This window comes from Amphiprion ocellaris, chromosome 2 (assembly GCF_022539595.1).
Source record: "Amphiprion ocellaris isolate individual 3 ecotype Okinawa chromosome 2, ASM2253959v1, whole genome shotgun sequence".
In the NCBI taxonomy this organism is placed as follows: Eukaryota; Metazoa; Chordata; class Actinopteri; family Pomacentridae; genus Amphiprion; species Amphiprion ocellaris.
Genome location: NC_072767.1, coordinates 18,227,693 through 18,248,113, shown reverse-complemented (window position 1 = coordinate 18,248,113; position 20,421 = coordinate 18,227,693). Strand labels below are relative to the sequence as shown.

Here is a 20,421-nt window from a genome sequence, read left to right as displayed (position 1 = left end):
TAACTGACGCAACAGCTGGTCTATAAATAGAAAGCCTGCAAAGAAGAGTTCTTCAAAACATTCATCCTCCGTACGGCCCATGTGACAAATGGTGAAGTTTTTTAAGTCAGGGTGTTAGACTGATTATACCTAAACTGTCAATTCATCATTTAACTTGGAGTTTTAAGCAGACGACTGGTGCTACAGTTGCTGACTCGTGCAGTTATTTTATCATTCCCTTCTCTGCTTGTATCCATAAAGTTTCCACCAGCTGCAGTTTGTCCATTATTAATGCTATGTTACAGAGGCAGCAAATGCAGTCAATGCAGATGAACGGTTTCTCAAAGGATTCTGCTAAATATCCTGTCAAGTAATTAAATCATACATATAATATATATGACATAATGGATAGATGATATGGACATACTTATATACACTTGTATATACATCCATCCCTATAGGTGTGGAATGAGAGATTTTGTGGAACACTTTGCAATATTTCACTTTAGTGCAAAATGTTTACTTTTACTATACATACTGTAACATGTCAGTGAATGAAAACAGTGACAGTGACTGTCAGATGTCACTAAACGTCAGCAAATGAAGATTTTTCACTGAGTCATGGGAGTATGTATCGTATATAAATGTTTTAAAGTGAAATGTGGATTTAGATGTGCTCTGTGTGATGTGGACTGTGTGGACTCTGCTTTACTGAACTCACTCGTAGCGTCCTGCAGGGTTACATAAAGTCTGATGGAGGATATTTGACCTGCGTTAGTGATTCACTACCAGGATCCAACAGCAGCTATTATACTTCTACTGTCCAAGTTTCCTCTTCTGACTCCTTCTTCTTACTCTGTTTCCAGACAGTGTGAGACATCTAACTAAAGCAATAGCTTCCATGTTTTATCAGTAGTAATCCGATCAGGGCTGATTTGACAGCAGTTTTCACCCAAAGCAATACAGATGCCTCTGAATATGGTTTTATCATCCTTTTCCACATACTTACTCATGCGGGGTTGTCTTACTCTCTCCACAAATGGGTTTGTGATGATTTTGTCCAGATAAGTCACTACTATGTCTAAGACTAAGGCAAAATCGAGCCAGAGTTTATATAGTTAAAAAGGACTGTGTTTGAAAACAGCTTGACTACTAAATTATACATCTATGGTTTTAATCCCAGGAGCCTACTACAGCTATGGCTGTTCCACAAGGCTGTGGCTCCCTCTGGTGGTGAAATGTCCAGATGAATCAGATATTTTACATTTAACAGTGCTTTATGAAGATTAGTGTTACACAGTTGGAAGAGTGATGTCTACGAATTGGCTTCAAAAATATAAAATACCACATTATATAAGATAGATTGTACTCTGTTGTTTCACTTTAAAGAACTAAGATTTCTGGCCTGATCATCATTCTTTAAAGATGTAAATCTATTTGCTTGTGTGTTTGTGTAGAAAAATACTGTACATACTGGCAGATGGCCGAATTAATCTAATTAAGGTTACAAAATACATTGCTCGGAACAGCGTCCTTATCACATAGTGTCTGACAAGTTGCTTTTAATTGTAGATTGTTAAACCAGAAGTCATTATCAGATGCCTAAAAAATGACAATGATCCTATGAGTTTGACTTAAAAGAGGCCTTCTAAGCCACCGGGTCACTTTCACTTCGGGCTAATTAGGAATCAGTGAGTAGAGGCAGTGACTCAGTTCCTGTATTGACTGGTCTGGGATGTTGGGCTTTGATGTATTATCTTCTCCAGCTTGGTTTAAGAGCAGAAGACAGGAATTTTAAAGATTAGAACACGGATTTTTAGTTTGATCGGACTCACGGACATTTGAAAATCCAATTTTCTGTTCCTGTTGTTGTGAGATATACTGTTGTTGCACATTAAGCTGCTTTGATAGCAAACATACTGTCATCTTTTGGAGAAAACTGTATACATGTTATCACTGGACTGCAATAACCTCATCCTCAATATTGTCCTTTTGTGTAACTCCTCAAAAACATCACTTGCGTAGAAAACAGTTTCCACATGTGTGGTTAGTAAACTCAGAATTAAATGAAGTCCATTTTGAGGATGGAAGGTTTCTGCAGGTTGATGCAGCTTTGTGTGCAACTGCTTTATATTGCAGAAATGTTTAATTGTTGTCACAAACGCAATTTCAGCTGCTAGCAAACTCATTAGTAATGTATAGTGAGCTCCATATGATATTTGACAGGACTAGTCCACTTTATCACTACTTGGGAGGATGGGGATGGAGAAAAGTGGCAAAATTAACTAGCCAGATTGCATATATGTAGCACTTTGCTTACAAAAGTTTTATTTCGTTTATTGCCAACCATCAAATTGTTTGACTGTCTGGATGTATGAGGCTCACTGTATGAATGTCATTGTTTTATATTAACTTCACTAATACTTCCAACGTGCAGGTCTTTAACCTGCGATATACGTGTTTGTTCCTGCATTCACTCACAGACTGTAGTATGTAGGTGCTGCTGCACTGTCACTACGACATCATACTGTTCTTGGTGAACTCGTGTCACTTTTCTATGGCACATTTCTCTGTTAAGCTCACTATTGTGTGTTCAACACATGCACAGCCTGTTGAGTTGATACAGCTGCATTGTCCTACACTTTCTGTGTTCAAAAACATCTTTCAGCTCTCGGTGAAAAGATGTTGGTGTTTTTACAATCTCTGCCTTGGGTTATATTGAAGGAAAACATGGGGGATGAAATTTCTTCTGCCCTCCCTGCTACCTACTTCTTTCCCCTAGTCAGAACCCATCCCACACTATTCTTCTTCCCATATACTTATACTAAATATTGACTGTATATCTAGTTTTCTCTCTTTCTAACCTCATGTCTATTCTATGCCAAGTCCATATCAGTATAAATAGCTGATAAACCATTTTGATATGTTTGGGAGGAATGTATCACTCAGCGTTTCTAACAGAGTCAATTCAAGTACCTTAAAGGACTAAAGTTCTAGCATTATGAATCACTGGCAGCTTATCAACAGCATATTTGCATCATTTGCATGCCTCTCCAAATTTAGAGCAAGGCGAATGCATTGGTGAACTGGCCGTATACATTTCTGGCAGAAATGTGACTTTTTTTTTTGGGTGGGTGGATATTGAGATGAGAATGAGAAAGGCAAAGATTCTAAACCATCGTGTCCCTGTGTTGTCCTAACGGTGTATCATTTTGACTTATAGGGTATCTTTGTTACTAGGGTACAGCATGACGGGCCCGCCGCCTCTGCCCTGCAGCCCGGAGACAAGATTCTGCAGGTAACACCCTCTCACTCGTCATCAAATGGGCCACATCCTGCCCTCCCTCCCCCTCCCCAACCCTCCTCTAATGTTTTTCAAACAGTGAGGCAGATCATTCAGCAGGAAGAAAGAGAAAGTCTTGCACAGTTTATCTGCCATTGTATACTCAGCACACAGTCAGAGGTGACATGGAAAGACATTTGCTGGTGTTCCCTCACTGGATGTTTATATTTAGTAAAGAAATGTGTATTGGATTTCAGTACTTTCTTGGTGTATGTTCTGCCTCTGTTTGTGCAAGCTGCAGAAATCAGGCATGACCCCCCACCCGATGTACTCTCTTTTATTAGCTAAAAACACCCATGAATCTTTGAGCTAAAGATCACAGGCAGATTGAAGTAGCCTTATTCAATATGTCATGTTTACAGCTTTAAACCCCCAAATATCAGCTTTAAAAGTCCTCTATCAGTTGCTCTAAAACACACATATGAAGCATTCTTTTAGTTGGCCTGATATGTAAAGTATAACAGAAGTGAGTGCACAACGATTCAAATTTGTATCACCTCTCAGTAATTGCATTGTTTTTTTTGTATGGATATAAAATATGTGAGGGCCAAAACTTTCCCAGTTTTGTTCCTATGGGCTTGCTTGTGTGTCTATATTATGGCTTCACATAAAAACGGATTGTCAGAGCAACTGAAAAACAACACAAAACTGGAAGATCGGAGACTAACTGAGAACCATTGGAAAGACAGTTGCAGCAGTAATCTGGAGGTACAGAACAAGTTATAGTACCACTACTCAGCCGTAGTGGTCGTCTTTCAAAAGTGACGCCAAGAACAGAAGCTACTTGTGAACGTTCAGACAGCATGAAGGAAAATGCATATCATCCACCTCCCTGGACAGCATCCAAGACCTAAAACCGTGCTTGAACAAGACTAAATTGATGAGCACTGGAAGCAGTCTTTGGTCAGATGACACCATGGTCATGGTAAATTTGTTTACCTCTAATGGGATCCAGTATGTTTGGGTAGGACCTGGACAGAAGCACCACAGTAAATGCATAATCCTGACAGTGAAGCACAGTGGTGGGAGTGTGATGATACAGGGCTGCATGAATGGAAAAGATGTCGAGAAGATGACATTTCTAGATGGCTATGAATGCCCGTGGATATACCAAACACTGGCTGACAAGAAGACTCGGCTTTCAGAAGCTTGGCAGAATAGGAATATTCCAGCATGATATTGATCCAAAACCCAGTGCCAAAATCACACAAGAGATTTTATGGAAGAAGCAAGTAAAAACTGTGAAGAATTTCTGAAGAAGAAGAAGAAGAACAGCTCTCTAGAAATTTGTGCAACACTGATATCTTCCATTCTGAGGAGGATTGAATCTCTCATCAAAAATTTAAAACAAAGCTGGAAATGCGACATACTGAAACGTTAAAACATCTAAATCTCAATAGTAAAAGATGTTCTGACTTTTGTTCCATTGAGCTCTTACTGTGGGGCCTGTATTTCTAATATAGCGACTGTATACTGCTAGTTTTTAAGTTTTAAGAAGTGCAAATACCCTACTGTTCAACTTAGAAGTAATGCAGTTACTTAAAGGGGGTAGAATTTTTAATCATTTTACATTTAAGTAACATTGCACAGACATGAACTCACTTGTGTTGTATGCATATGGCCATCATTGCCCTTATTTGGTTTGGTTTTTTTACTTTTTTGCTTTCATGACTTTAATGACAGGTACAAGCCAAAGTTCTTTGTCTTTATCATAAACCATAAACTTTTTCTTTATACTACAAGTGTTACTTGTCTCTCATGTATTTCCAAATAACGCCATTTCCAAGTGATATTTCAGTGTTTTTTTTTCCATGCCGGATTATTTTTTCAGATACATGGAACTAGCATAGTCAAACTAAATCAATAACCTCTGATGACAGCTAGTAAAAATCTCATGTATTTTATTCGTACTTGCTGAACCTCGTAATTCAAAACTGTGCTAGACTTAAGCCCAAAAGGAAAGGTTTGTACTTTGAGGTCAAAATGAGATGTCAGCGCTTTACTGTAATAGATTTAGTCTCCCTTTATGTCACGTTCCTTTCATGTGTTCCTCCCCTCTCTCTTCCCCTTCATCTTCTCTCCACAGATGTACAGTTTAGCTGGATGACCTCATCTAAAAGCCCTTTTTTGTCTTTACCCCTTCTCTTTCTACAGCATGACTGTGTAGCTCCTCCTCTTCTCTCTCTTTTCCCCAACAGTGATGTGTTACTGAGATAATGATGGCAGTGACCCTCCATCCTTCCACAAACACTCACACATAGACATGTGTATGGAAAAACTGCAGCACACATACCTCTATACATACATGCACACACACACATGCTGTTGACTGTGCTGCGTGTTTGCCTTGCAGGCTAATGGACATAGTTTTTTACACATGGAGCACGAGACCGCCGTCTCTCTGCTGAAGAGTTTCCAGCGGACGGTGGACTTGGTGGTTCTGAGAGACAGCAGCACGCGCTAGAAATAGTTTTATAACAAACAAACAAACAAATACAACAACGCTTCTCTTCTCTACTCATCGCCATCCCACGCCACCCCACCTGCCCTCCGCTGGAGGCTCGTGGAACTGGAAAATGAGCCGCCTTTTTTACCTTTTTAGGGGAACACACAGACATTTATTTGCCTATTGCTGGACCAAAGGCAAATGCCAGTGCCAAATGTACCATAGAAAACATATCGGCTCTTCTGTCTACCGGCGGTCAGGGACCTGATCGACGGATGGACGGACCACAAGAGGACTCTACACTTGGAGTCCTTACAGGGCTGCTGCAGTTTGGATTTTGTGGTTGGTTTGTTAATTAGGCAGTCATCTGATCAGTCAGTCTGAGTAGTATGTTTTTGTTGGTTAGTTAGAGTTTTGTGGTATTCTTTGCTTTTCTCCACTGCCTTTTTCTTGCTGTCCATAGTAGATTTTAAATGATTTGTTTGGTGTAGCACATGTTCTTCATCGTTCTTCTGTTATTTTTTTTTTCTCTGGTGTCTTCAGTTCTTTTTGTCCCTCTTTTGTACCTTATTTTCTTCTCAATTCTTCTCTTTCTTTTACCATCTTGTGTTTTATTCCTTTCTGCTGTCTTTTGTTCAGTTCTGCAGGTAATATTGCCTCCAGTGTACAGAAATTGAAAACTTAAGACTTTCTGCCTTGTGTACATACATAGAGATTCAGCTTTCCAGAGCTGCTCTCTCCCTGGGGCCTGAACAGACAGCTCTAAAAGTTTATGATTAATATAATTATTGTTGATAAACTATATTCTGAATTCTCTCCTGTGAACATACAGGGATCATTTCTCCAAATGGATGATTTTCTAAAGTATATCACTATTTTATCTGTATAGAAAACACTTTTCATAGGTCATCATTGCTATTTGGTTTTTTGTTTGTTTAGGAAACTGTTGCTTGCACAGCCGTGCTGAAAAGAGCTAAAGCAATATTTCTGAGGCTCAGCCCGTTGAGCTTTTCAGCAGAGCCTAACTTGTCCTGCAGTGCCATCTATCGAGTGAGTCATGCTAATGTTTACACACACTGCCATGCACATGAACTAACAGGCAAAACACACACATACAGACTCCTGTGTCCCCATACACAACACTTGCAATGCTAATTTCTGTGCACTGTTGCATAATGAAGTCCTGACTATAATTTTAGAATACAAATTCTATTATAAAACCAGTCACACTCACACAGAACACCATTAATAATATCTGTGCCATCTTTTGAAGTCCTTGTCACAGCAATGCCACATCCCTTTCTAGGTGTTTGAGTTGTATGATAAGGTCACAGCATGCTTTCATATTATTGGGCACTGACAGCCAGCCATTTTCTATTCTAGATGTTTTCTACACTCTAGAAGACTCTATTAGCACTGAATTTCAGTGAGACTGATCTTCTATCGTTGGTGCCATATGGACCCTCTGCCGCTCCTTGGTTGTATTTAAACAGGCCCACATCCTCAGAGCTTTACTTCTTTGTGGCCCAGATCTCACGTGCACACAGTAGTGAGAGCAGCAGTGTGGCTTTAGAGAGTGGGGAAACTGGTTTTTACCTGTTGGCTCAGCCTCGAATCAAGTGTCAGCAAGCATCTGCTCTGCTGAAGTGTCCTAACCTCCGGCCTTCCTGTGGAAAGCAACAAGAGAAAAGAGTGTCCCTATAATAACCAGTAAGGTGTAACACAGTTTTAGTGACATGATTTTCCCTTCTTAGACAATCAGGGAAAGATCTCATCTGTTGTTTGTTACACTTGAATTTTCAGTGTAACCTTGGTAACCTGAGGAGATGCTAATTGACACAAAGAGCGTGCATTGACATTTCGATTTGCAAACTTTGTTGGTAAAGATTAAAATCAGGTTATAGTTGAAGTTAGACATCAAAAAGAACAGGGAAAAGGACGCACTCAAATGTTGAAAGTGAGATTTTGTGGGGCGTTTCTGGTCAAAGCTGGGGCTGTTGCAGTGTGGTCTGACCTTCACACTGGAGAAGTTGTATTGACATGACAGAAGTAACCACAAATAAGAGTAAAGATGTTCATTTTCTGTCTTTGTGCAAATGCAACATATGTCTTGAAGACATTTCATGACAGTGAGTTCTGTTCTGTAAAACATCTGTTTCATCTAGAGCGAAACAACATGCCTCACTGTCCTTTGCTTTTTACTTGACATGACACACTGTGCACATTTTGTGTCGACTCTCTTAAGATTTCCGTTAATTCAACATAAAGGACACAAAATGGCACAGTTTAATCAGGTGGTTGAGAGATTTAACCACAGCTACCCACCCAACCCTATCTAGAGTTTGAAATATCAAAGATATTGTGATGAGAACAGAGAAAAAGGTTTGATAATATAATTATTTTTTACTACATGTTTCAGGTAATTCTTTCTAAATATATTGATATACCTTAGCTTTGCTCAAAAATTGTGATATTTTATAATGACACTTATAACAAAGTTATGGATGGAAGTACGCACAGTATGACTTGGAGACCTACACATGTACTATCCAAAACTGTATAAAATGTATTTCTACTGTAATTGTGAATTTGTGTTATACAAATATATATTATATATATATGTATATGACTATAAAAACAGTCATTTTCTATGTGTTTAAACTACATAAGAGCTGAACAAATGAGGACGGTGTCACTGTACATAGCTGTGAATGAAATCCAATTTAAAATGACTCATATTGATTGTGAATGTACTCATGCTTTCTGCAGTACCTACACCTACCCAACTTGAATGCTGCTTCTTCTGTTGTGTGACAAAAAGTACTTTGACCTCCGAAGAGAGAAACGCTGTCGAGTTATAAGTTGGACAAATTTTAGTGACGATTTAACAGAACTATTTATTTCTTTATTTATTTGCACATGCAAGTTGAAATCCTTCCAGTTTTAAGTTTGAGTATTAATGCGGAGAAATGTAATTGCCGAAGTATATATAATATATATCATGTGTTTAGAATGCATTTTGCAGACGCTATCTGTACATACTATTTAAGATACAGTTTTTACAAAAAATAATATATGTATAAAATTGAAAAAATGCTGTGCAGCGATTATACTGGAGCCATTTTGGGCTTTGGGACGTACCATTTTTTCAGTATATAAGAAGTGTTTTGAATAATGTACTAAAGTCTCTATTGTACAAATAATAAAAATGTCACTATTGGTAATATGGGCTTCTTCTGGTGTACTGCAATCTGTCTTTAGGAGGAATGAGATGTCTCTCTTTCTGCTCTTGCTGTAGAAGAAGAGAAAGGAAGCAGCAATGGAAAGAATGAGAGGGATGCAGAAGGAATGAAAAGAATTCATGAAATGCAGAACCCAAGATGAGGGAAATAACAGAAAGGAGGAAGGAAAGTGACACTGCAATAAAAGAAAAGGAGTGAATGGAAGAAGAAACTAAGGCAGGCAAGCAGGAATAGGAGCAGATGGAAAGGAAATGGGTGAAGGACATGAAGAGATGAGGTAAGTCAAGGAAGTGATGGATAAATAAAGGAAAGAGGAGAGCGTGATGGAGATCACCTCAGCAGGTCTGTGGGAGATTACAGTTACCTTTGCTACTGTGTGGATTAACTCAGCAGAGCCTCTCAGCATCTCAGCAGATGCTCCTTTGTGTGTCTGTCCATTAGTCTGACAGCCTGACTCCTCTTCATCCCTCTCCTTCGGTCCATCTCATCTACTCCTGACACTTATCTGATCAGTGGATCACACAGGGACAGCTGACTTTATCCAGCCGCCCCTCAAACTGAGAGTCTACCAGAGTCTACCAAAACCATGTCTATTATTGTAAGTATAAAAATCCTACTGATTTTTGCACACACCACATACAGCAGAGGAAATGATTAGATATTGATCAATGATAATTACAGTGCTTTTTCTGGAAAATGTACTGGAGCTCATTCCTGCGTAAACAGACCCCTACACCAGAGGTCATTTCCACATGGAAAGTGTTGTTCATACAATGAGAAAAGTCCAGACTGCTCTCCATCAGCCTGTCTCCTCTGGACTACACCTGAACCTTTCATTTATTCACCAAATTATCCGTTAATGACCATTAATGATAAAGAAATTCAATTATTTAAGGCCTGCTGAAGTCTACTCCCACTCCGCCCAGTGCAGGCATCATCCAATAAGTCTACGATATCCAGAAGTACTGCTGCAGTTTTAAGGTGGAAATGATTAGCCATGGCACTGACTGCTCATTTTGCTCATGATACATATATTTTTATATATTAAGAATGGACATGTTAAAGTAAAAAAAAACAACTTGATTTACACCAGAGGAAAACTAAGAGATATTCGCAAGAGTGGAACTTTATTTTGTGTTTCTAAAACCATCTCAGGAACATTTATATCAACCACTTCAAAATTCAACAAATGATCTAATTTGCCCACGTGTCCAGATTTTTGGGTAGACATTTGTGTATATATTTTATGGTTATGATTTCACAACACATCAGTTGCTTTTAAAATATGATCCATTTTTCCATCCAGACAGACAAAGCAATGCCGATTGTCACATAACTGTCGAGGCTCCGCCTCCTTGGTGGACTAGTAATACTCCAATAATTATATTGAAATCAACTCACATAAGCAAATTTTTCTGGAGAATGAGTACTTTCTTGTGCAGATTTTTACACTATCAAGTATCTGAGTACTTATTGTAATAGTGCTAACTGTACTATTATACAGTACAAGCAAGGCAGTTTTAACCATATAACACACTTTATACACAAAAGTAATTCAAGGTGCTTTTCATAGTGCATAACACGTTTAAACACAAAGAAAAACAGTATCAAAGTGAACATACCACTATCATACTACATAATGAGTTGGCTGTATTATAATAACATATTTATCACTGGCTAAACTTCTCCCCTGAATCTGCCTTGTACCATTCCCCACTGTCCTCGTGGCATCAGTGCTCTCTGTAGAACTCCACTCACTGTGATACAGGCCGACAATTAACAATAGAGAGTGACACCGCACACACACACACACACACACACACACACACACACACACACACTATTGCACACACTGGCAAAAGCAGAATGACGGCCCTTTGTTCCCTTTCCTCTTTATTTTGTCTTTTACACGCTGCTTTGGACAAAAAGATACTTCTGTGTGCTGAGTGACCAACCCACTTACACAATCATGCATGCATTTCTCCCCACACTGACTCATATATTATGCCGGAATCAGTGTGTGAGTGTTGGCATGCGTAAGAGATACTGAGTGAGAGTTTTTGTGCCGCCACCAAAGCAGTCAATAACCTCTTGTGACCTGATCGATAACAATACCAGAGACTGAGCCCATGACCTGCATTCAGCTGCTGCCTGCGCATGTGTGGTGTCCTGATGAAGTATCCCGACAACTGCTCCACTGTCCACAGACACGGTATGTGTCCAGCATACAGGAACTTTGCATAGGGCTAGGGTTAGGTTTCGAATCTAATTTATTCATCTTTTTACTCCATCGGCTGTCTTGCAGTGAGTGTCTGCTGACCAAGTAACCAAATTATCATAAAAATTCAAATAAACATGCCATTCCTGCAAAGTATATTAAAAATGCGTTTCATTTTTTTTGGGAAATCCACTCCTTTGTTGGATGTACTTAGCGTAGCTTAGCATAAGGTCTTAAAGTAGTAGTGGAGAAAAGCATTTGAATGAAAACAGGTCCAAATGTATTTTATTTGACCAATTTCTGTTTTTACCCTTTATTATTTAAACAGAAAATGGGACACTGCAATCTCAGTATCCTAGAAGTTGGCTTATGTGTTTGAACAATTGCAATTTTTAAAAACATATTTTACAGAGAGATTACAGCGATTTCACGTCACTTTAGGTGGTTTTCCGCTGGAAGGAATCAACTAGCTAAAACAGAAAGGGGAGTCTGTGTGTACCACTCGGACTATAAACACACAGAAAAGCACATCTGGTTTCTCAATTTTATTTTTGAGGACCAATAAAGTAAGAGCTGGGAAACAAATGCCACAATTTGTGAAAAATGAGCAGGGAGTGCATATAAAGTTGACAGGGCAAAATGCCTCAGATTTTCAGTCTTATGCTTTCTGTGTTTGCAAGCACACGAGGGTGCACGTGATGTAGATTTCGTCATTTACCCAATTCTACATCAACCCCTCCACACACATGCATGTGCAAGCCCAGGATTTGGAGCTAACAAAGTTCTAGTCATTGTAGGTGGACCAAAAACACGTAGATGCCAAACTAGTGCACATATACACTATCAGTCAAAAGTCTGAACACACCTTCTCATTCAATGTTTTTTCTTCATTTTCATGACTATTTCCATTGTAGATTCTCACCGAAGGCATCAAAACTATGAATGAACATATACGGAATCATGTAGTAAACAATAAGTGTAAAATAAGTCAAAACATGTTTTATGTTTTAGATTCTTCAAAATTGCAACCCTTTGCTTTGATTACTGCTTTGTACACTCTTGGCATTCTCTCAGTGAGCTTCATGAGGTAGTCACCTGAAATGGTTCACAGGTGTGCCTTGTCAAAGTTAATTTGTGGAATTTCTTGCCTTCTTAATGGGGTTGGGACCATCAGTTGTGTTGTGCAGAAGTCAGGTTGGTACATAGTTGACAGCCCTATTTGATGGTCTCTAAGAAAAATCATTAAATGAGAAGGTGTGTCCAAACTTTTGACTGGTAGTGTATGTGACGAGTTCTCCAAGCAGACTAGAAAATAGCATAAATACCAGCAACAACAAGTCTGTGGTGTCTGCTTGTGCCTCTGCAAGAAAAGTGTAATCAAGGCCGAAGGAGGAGGTGAAGGTGGATGGATGGGTCAACAAAACATTAATGGACATGGTATTTGTTTCTCATTTTAAACCAATATTCAGTGTTTATTTTAACCATGACTGCTTCAGAACATAACTGTGTATTTATTTTCAACCATGACAATGAAAATCCCCTTGTTTGCCCCAAACCCTGATCTTTCCCAAGTTTTAATACCTAAATCTCACCAAACAGAGGTGACAATTACCTTATCTGTGCAAAGCTTTGGTTATAGGATGGTTTTGATCGACTAAACACAATGAACCGTTTACATTGACAAACCCACTAAACCCACACAGGGATGAACTTGCTTGGACTGCTGGTGGGATTACGCTGCAATTTAAGCCCCTTGTCTTGTGCTTGTTGTGTGTTTGTGTGGAATAAATCAACATAATTTAGCAGAAAGCGCCCAAGAGAACAAGAGCTGGCAGGTATAGATATAATGTGGTAGCTGGATCAGTATCTGTAAACCCAAATCTATCCTGAGTGGATTACATGTGGATCCAGTCCACACCCGAGAATAGAGCAGGCTTTCATCCACTTCACACAATATGGCTGTTTAGCATGACAATACCTCCAAGACACAAGCTACTTATCAAGAGCCTCTCAAACCTGCTGTAATGGTGTTTGGAGGGTGAGTGCGTGAATGTGTGGTGAGTGTGTGTGTTCATCCCACAGGAGCGCCTAACCGGTCGGACGGCGTTTTGAGTCACCTGAATGAAGAAATGGAGAACTAGTTTTGCCGAAGGGAGACGGGAGGGAGAGGAAACAAATCAAGCTCGCGCCACCATCCCATCTCCGGGTTCTAAGTCCACGCGGCGTCTGGCAGCGTTTCATGTCAGCGGCTGACAGCTCGTGCGTCGCGTTTTCTCCGGCTTTTGAACACTTTTTTGAAGTTTTATTTTGTTTTGACGACACGACAGGTCTGCGCTTGTTGCTGTGGTGACGGTTTGGTGTCCCAGTTTGGCAGCAGGCTGCGGCGGGACAGACGCACACGTCTGTAATAACAGTGACAGCGCCGCCGACACAAGCCCCGGGGAGGAGGAGGAGGAGGACCGAGTGTGTGGCACCATGCCTGTGCGACAGAAAGGTAAATAAAATACTTTTTCATTGTTTATTTCCGCCTCTGAAGTTTATCCCGCCGACATATATTTTTTTCGTTTTGTCAAAGGAATAACTTCGAATAAATCAGTTTGAGTCCCTCCAACAGGCTGTGCTCTTGTAGCTGCGCGCGGCGCTTCTCTTTACGTTACAGCACGAAACTAGTTTTAAAAAAAACACAATTTAAGGTTGAATTGTTCACCGGAACACACACACGAGTTGTAAAGAACAACTTAACAGCTTTTAGTAAGGAGTCATACATTGTGGTAAATTCGGCCTTGATATTATCCACAAAACAACCCTGTTGTGCATTTGAATTGCAGTGAATAGTTTAATGCCGTGGGCTACCAATAAAGATCGTTGCAAATGATTAGCGCACATATAGCTCCATGATTTGTGTGTGTGTAAACAATCTTTTGACATCTTTCCATTCAGGAAAACTGCGTGGATAAAGTTGAACGCCTGCATGTTTAGTTTCGGTTTAATCAGCTGTTCACGGAGGCTGGAATGCAGTCTGTACCTTCCTTTACAACATTAACTCAAATGCCCTGATGCCCTTCAGCATTAGGGCATCAGGGCAACATAAAGACATGACAATAAAATTTAATAGTACCTTCAAATCCATAAAATGGACACAGTTGTTGATCTTTTCCCATGGGAAGACATAAATGCCATTCAAGACTTTATTTTTGAATTAAATTACATTGGTGAATGAACTTCAAGCTACCTTTCTGTAAAGCACTAATAAAGCTGTATTTGCGTCTACAATTGCTGTCAGAAAATCAACACTAATATGCCAAACATTACAAACAAGCAACTGAGACAAAAAAAAGACATGATTTTCTACTCTATAGAAGAACGGGGGATGAGATATATTACAAACCCACTGACAGTGATAGTATCTCTGTCTGCACTTGCTATATGGAGCCACATGAAGACCCTGTGATGTCTCAACCAGCCACAGTTTCTTACCATTGTAAATCCAAATTAAGGAAAAGCTTTTACATTACCTAACCATTTGTCTCTTCTTGTATTCTTTATTATTTCTATTTTACTACTAACCTCTGTGTAATTGTGTATATTCCACTAACCTTTATTGTTTATTGTACTCTGGCAAAATAATTTCTTCCAGAATGAATAAAGTAGATCTTATCTTACCTATAGAATGTCATTCCCTTGAATGTGAAAAAAATATTTGCTACTTTTTTATATGTTGTATTTAGATGCTCAGCGAGCCCTGGAGTTGCTCCAGCAGTATCGAGTCAGACTAGACCAAAGACAGCAGAACCAGAACCAGACCAAGCAGGCCATCGTGGAAGAGGACCTCCAACTGCAGCAGTCTCTGGACAGAGTCATCAATGTCTTCCAAAGCCAGCTCTTTAGTGCTCTTCTTGGTAAGAAAACTTGCCTTGGTCAGTTTTTTTTATCAGGTGATAAACCTGTTTTTTGGATGGTAAGACATTAAAAGAATACTAAAGGGTAGTGTTGATGTGTGTAGACTGTTTTCAGTTGAATGCTGAATGCATTTTAAACCAAATTTATCAACATTCTAATGTTTACATGTACCTAATTTCCCACCCTGGGTAAAATTTGTCTTACTAGAGACTAAGGTATTTAAATCAGCATAGTTACACTCCAGTAAAAAGTTAATTCAACCAAAATATTTTGCTTTTGCTTTCTGAGTAAATTATACCACATAAAATCATTTAGGAACACAATGTGACTGCAGCCAGATGTATTTGCCTTGGATTTAGCAATTGTCACATCCTATCAATCAAGTGAGTCACATTTCAGCAGTCACTGAAATAGTACAGTCAATCTGTTTATTCTGATGCATATGAAAGCTTGAAGGCAGGAACATGTATGTGTTTTTGTCCCACAGTACGATAGTGCAGACAGAAGGCTGGACTGATTACAAGACAAAGAGACTATGTTTGCTGTCTGTAGTGTTCATAGCGTCTACAAGATGTTTGAGCTGGCCTGTCACATGACTGGTGACCAGAAAATAGAGATCAGAGCGCACACATGTAGATGTGACATGGGCTGTCACAGACAACACAGAGCTCTTTGTTCAGTGTAGAAATTCCATCAGTGAGTTAACAGTCTGACAAGTAAGTTGTCGTGTTATAAATTGTTGCTCATTGAAAGAAAAATACCAGGCACACGTGTCTCTGTGGTTATGTGCATGGTGACAAACTGGTTCCTAGTTCCTGGTCCCACCTGCTTTGTGCTCCACCCACACCTTTAGCTCTCACAGAAACACAACCACCTCTGTTTTGTGAGCATGAGTCGGAGTTCCTGTTTTGAATGTGGATTTGACCTTTAACCGAGCTGTGTCTGATGTGTTAAAAGTAGTGTTGTGAAACAGTGCAGTCCATGTTGTGTTTGATATGCAGTTTAATATCTCCTTTAATTGATTCTAACATGTCATGAAGACAAGACAAGCATGTGTCTCTGTTAATATACTGGGTAATTCCATGAATGATGCCTGCTTTATGGTCATTTTTGTGCTCCTTTTTTCACACATTCCCCTACAACCTATTGCTACTATTAGTAGCAATTACTACTCCCTTTTTTCTTCCTCTTTACCATCCGTTTTATGACCACCATACTTGTGTGATTTGGCAGCCTGCGCTCACAGTCATGATTTAATGCAGAACCTCCTGTCGGTGGTGTGTGTAGAGAGGGGGAAGTGAAACCTTGGATCATAAGTCATTGATATGTTCGGTCACTGTGCTTACTTCTCAAAAGGGAAATCACAGTGGGATGAACTATTTCTATTGTAAGTGGGGAAGCCTGGATACTTCAGGAGGTACTTTTCTATGGTGACAACATCCTTATGCTGCCACTAGATGTCCTGATTGTATTAGCTATGTTTCATTTGGTTTCTCTGTTGGTGTACTCAGAAAACTTGGGACTTTTTGTGACCGTCTTAGTATTGCTTGCAACTGAATGATGTAATGTGCAATATGAAGTAGTAACTAAGGTCTTCTGTATTTGGGACAGCTCTTTAGGGCTCCATCTTTTGTTTATTTTCATAATATGTAAGTCCATCTGTTGTTATTTTCTGTTGTCAGCTTTATCAATCAAGTGTTCAGTCTGTAAAATATTAAAAATATCTTGTTTATGGTAGTTTATTTAACTTTCCTCTTAACAGCAAGATTTTTAGTTTAAAATGATACAAAACAAAAAAGCAACAAAGCTTACTAGAAACCGTCAACCTACTGGATGTTGCACTAGAGCACCAACATGTCAGAAGATTGTGTACACAAGAGCCAACAGACAATAATCCTGCCACAACCATAAGCCCTTGGTAACACTGTAAAATACACTGAATGACCATCACAAATTATTTTCAACTCAAGTAGTGTAATCCTTGCCCTACCTGTCTGTCTCTGCCTCACTATTTGTGTTTGTTTTACGGTGACACACTGCAGAGGGACACACATGGTGAAACAGAGAGCAGACATTACTTTTGCTTTTGCAGTGTAGTGTTGGACACTGTAAGTCTTGTTGTAAAGACAGGGAGGGCCAACAATTCCAAAGGGAGGAACTCACATGCACCATCCATCCATCCATCCATCCATCCATCCATACACCACTTAATCCTCATTAGGGCACACGGGGGCTGGAGTCTACCCCAGCTGACTTAAGGTGAAGGTAGGGTAGACTGATGGCCCTGGACAGGCCATCAGTCTATCACAGGGCCACACTTAGAGACAGACAAGCACACTCACATTCACACCTACGGACAATTTAGAGTTACCAGTTAACCTGAGCATGTTTTTGGACTGTGGGAGGAAGCCGGAGTACCTGGAGAAATGCACAGGGAGAACATGCAAACTCCATGCAGAAAGATCTTGTAGCTACAAGACGACGGTGCTAACCACCAAGCTACTGTACAACCCTCACATGCACTACTATGCACTAAAATACGTGCTCAGCCAGACTGGTGTTCAGAATGTAGAGCAAAGAAGTTTGGATTACAACACACACAGGGAGTGTGACTTCAGTGTCTGCTAAGGATGCCATTACTCCACTATATCTTTACATAGCACATGGATGCTATAGGAATGCTGTATGTATCTTGAGTATCTTGTAAATTGAATCTTTAAACCAGAAAATGTTCTTTGAGTTTGTTATTAATGAATGTAAACGTCTGGAAGCATTATTTGATCATCAATTTAACTGGTGCTTCATTTTCTTTTAATCAGCGTTACTGCTCTGTATTGTTCAGCCAAAACCTGACGTGCATTCATTATTTTCATTGATTTTATTATGGAATTAGTTGGACTTTGATCTATACAGTTATGCACTCAATTATTCATCTATCTCTGCAATATATCATAATCTCATTTACTAAATCATGAAACCCTTTAGTCATGGGTCATGGCTCTGATCTATCCTGTTCTCTCCAGATATCCAGGAGTACTATGAGCTGACCATCCTTGCCGACAGTAAGCGCTCTGTGAATCAGCAAGATGGTCCTGGGAAACTCAGTGCCTCCTCCAATCTACCAGCAGAACCCTCAATCCAGCCACAGCCCTCCACGACTCCCCTGACCCCCCAGGCTTCTGGTGGACCATCCCAAGCCAAATCGCTGACCCCCAAACCCAGATCAGTTAAGTCCCCTGCTCCTCCAATCCCATCGGAAATATCTGCAACAAAGCGATCTTCCTCTACAACACATACCAGCACACCTCAGTCAGAGCCAGCCAAAGTGAAATACCGCGCACCTCTTCCTCCTGTCCAGACTGGAGCCTCCAAATCGTTGGCGTCAGACACTTCTAAATCTTCTCCCTCTGTTGCTACCTCTTCCAGTGTCAACAATGTAGAAACCCCTTCTAGGTCCATAAAAACATCTCCTGGAGTTGTACTGAATGGATCTGAACCACATCTAACTGCCACCAGCTCTAGCAGCCCTTCAGACACCTCTACCAATCCACAAAGCCTTTGTGCCTCCCCCGACATCAACCTGGTGACCGTCTCTGCCCTCGTTTCCAGCACCATCCAAGGCCTTGTATCTCCAACTACTCCAGACAAACTTAGGCCCAGCAGCACCACGCCAAGCACCAGCACAGGTCTCAGCAGAGTCACAGATTCTACCATAGTGTCTCCATCTCTTACGACCCCCAAGGACCCCGGACTGGGCAAAGGTACCTCCAGCCCGAGTCCAACTAGCCCCAGTCATGGAAAGTTTACCTTCAGTAGCCGCAGTCCTACAAGTCCACCTGGGCAGCTACACAAAGGACCTCGTCTTAGGTATGTCCAAAAATGGATTTGGTTCAGTGTGACTTTTAGTAACATGTGTGACTTTTAGTAGCATGAATTTACATTTTAATTGTTAGTATAAAATAGCACTGACATTTCAACAGACTCATCTGATAAAGTTGCTCTTGAAAATTTAGTGTTGAATACTAACAATGAGGAATTAAAACCAATTATGTGGACAAAACAAGGGAGCTTTTTCAGTGTTTCCTATCAGTAAAATCTGAGTTACTACAGGAGGTTCTTTTCTTAATGTGGCATTGTACTGAAGTTATGCTGTTCATGCTAACTAACTGATTTACTTCCACCAAAATTAAAGCACAAAATCTTTTTAAGAAATTCCTTTTGTAATTCCTGGTGTTTGACACACTTGAGCAGATTTGAAAAGCATGTGCTTTTTTACATTTTGTCAAAATTGCACCATATTTTTTATTGTACTTGTAACAAGAAATTGTAAAAACAGAAACAATGGCCATGCGTGACGTACAGCTCCATCAATAAGCTTCAACCTGTAGTATTTAATCAACGTCATTTTATTCTACATGCCTTATTTGAAAATTCTTTGCTAAGAAGTAAAACTGAGCAGCCAAGACAGTACAAGAGAAACAAAATCAAACGTGATTTAAAAGTAGTGATAACGAAAAAATGATCGCTTCCAAAAACCCACTTTTATAGACTCGTCTTCCAGTAAAGTTCTCTTTTCTTTTTTCTTTTATCACTATGTTCTACCTGTCAAAGCACTTTGTGAATATTCTTCTGAAAGGTGCTATAAAATAAAGTTATTATTATTGTTATTATATTATACTTGATCAATAAAATCAATACAGCATGGTTAAAAATGGTATAAGGGGGAGCAAGTTGTTGGAAGATACATTCAACATGGTGAAATATCTTTCTTTAGTTGATGTGCAGAGTGAAAAACACTGAGTTTGTAGAAGCTGATAGTAGACTATCTGTAGCAAGTGGAGCCCCATTTTTAAGTTTTGGTAACAAAAAAAAAAAAAAACGCCCAGATACTGCTTGGCTTTCAAAAGATCAAGACAGCAAAACTAAGAGACTAAAATATTTAATATAGGTTGATTCACAATTGAGTTGTGTTCAGTCAGAGAAATGAATAACATGTTTTTTTATTTTACATCACAGTCTTGGGTATAGACAGTGTAAAATAATTACTGGCAATTTTTTGAGTGTACTTACAAGCATCCTCTCTTCCTGAACTTTTTTCCCAGTCCAACCAGCCCTGGGCCAGTAAAAGTTCCCTCCGCAGACCCCAGCCATGGTCCAGTCCGCTCCAGGCCACCTACAAGCCCACTGACCCCAAGCAAGGTAAGACATCACTTGTTTTGTGTGAGCACCTGAGGAAACCTGCAGGAAATTTCTTTGCAGTTGATAGCAAAGTGACATACAGATTGCATCCTCT

The 20,421-nt window shown here is 39.7% G+C and overlaps 2 protein-coding genes across 18 annotated transcripts in view; both read left to right on the top strand.

Annotated features, from left to right (window-relative positions):
* The window catches only part of lrrc7 (leucine rich repeat containing 7), a 161,802-nt gene extending 152,805 nt beyond the window's left edge, over positions 1–8,997 (top strand). For 8 of the 13 annotated variants that reach the window (XM_035957687.2, XM_035957686.2, XM_035957685.2 and 5 more), the window contains 2 exons: positions 3,203–3,277; positions 5,676–8,997. In XM_035957687.2, the coding sequence (XP_035813580.2) occupies positions 3,203–3,277; positions 5,676–5,786 (186 nt within the window). In that variant the 3' untranslated portion in view covers positions 5,787–8,997. Of the gene's footprint in view, positions 1–3,202; positions 3,278–5,476 lie in introns of all 13 variants that reach the window. The other 5 variants (XM_035957693.2, XM_035957691.2, XM_055017034.1 and 2 more) reach the window with 3 other exon arrangements.
* Positions 8,998–13,386: 4,389 nt separating this feature from the next.
* LOC111580207 (discs large homolog 1-like protein) overlaps positions 13,387–20,421 on the top strand; it is a 127,937-nt gene continuing 120,902 nt past the window's right edge. For 2 of the 5 annotated variants that reach the window (XM_055015703.1, XM_055015701.1), the window contains exons 1-4: positions 13,387–13,722; positions 14,957–15,127; positions 18,152–18,995; positions 20,231–20,327. In XM_055015703.1, coding sequence (XP_054871678.1) covers positions 13,704–13,722; positions 14,957–15,127; positions 18,152–18,995; positions 20,231–20,327 — 1,131 coding nt within the window. In that variant the 5' untranslated portion in view covers positions 13,387–13,703. The remainder of the gene's footprint in view (positions 13,723–14,956; positions 15,128–18,151; positions 18,996–20,230; positions 20,328–20,421) is intronic. The other 3 variants (XM_055015702.1, XM_055015705.1, XM_055015714.1) reach the window with 3 other exon arrangements.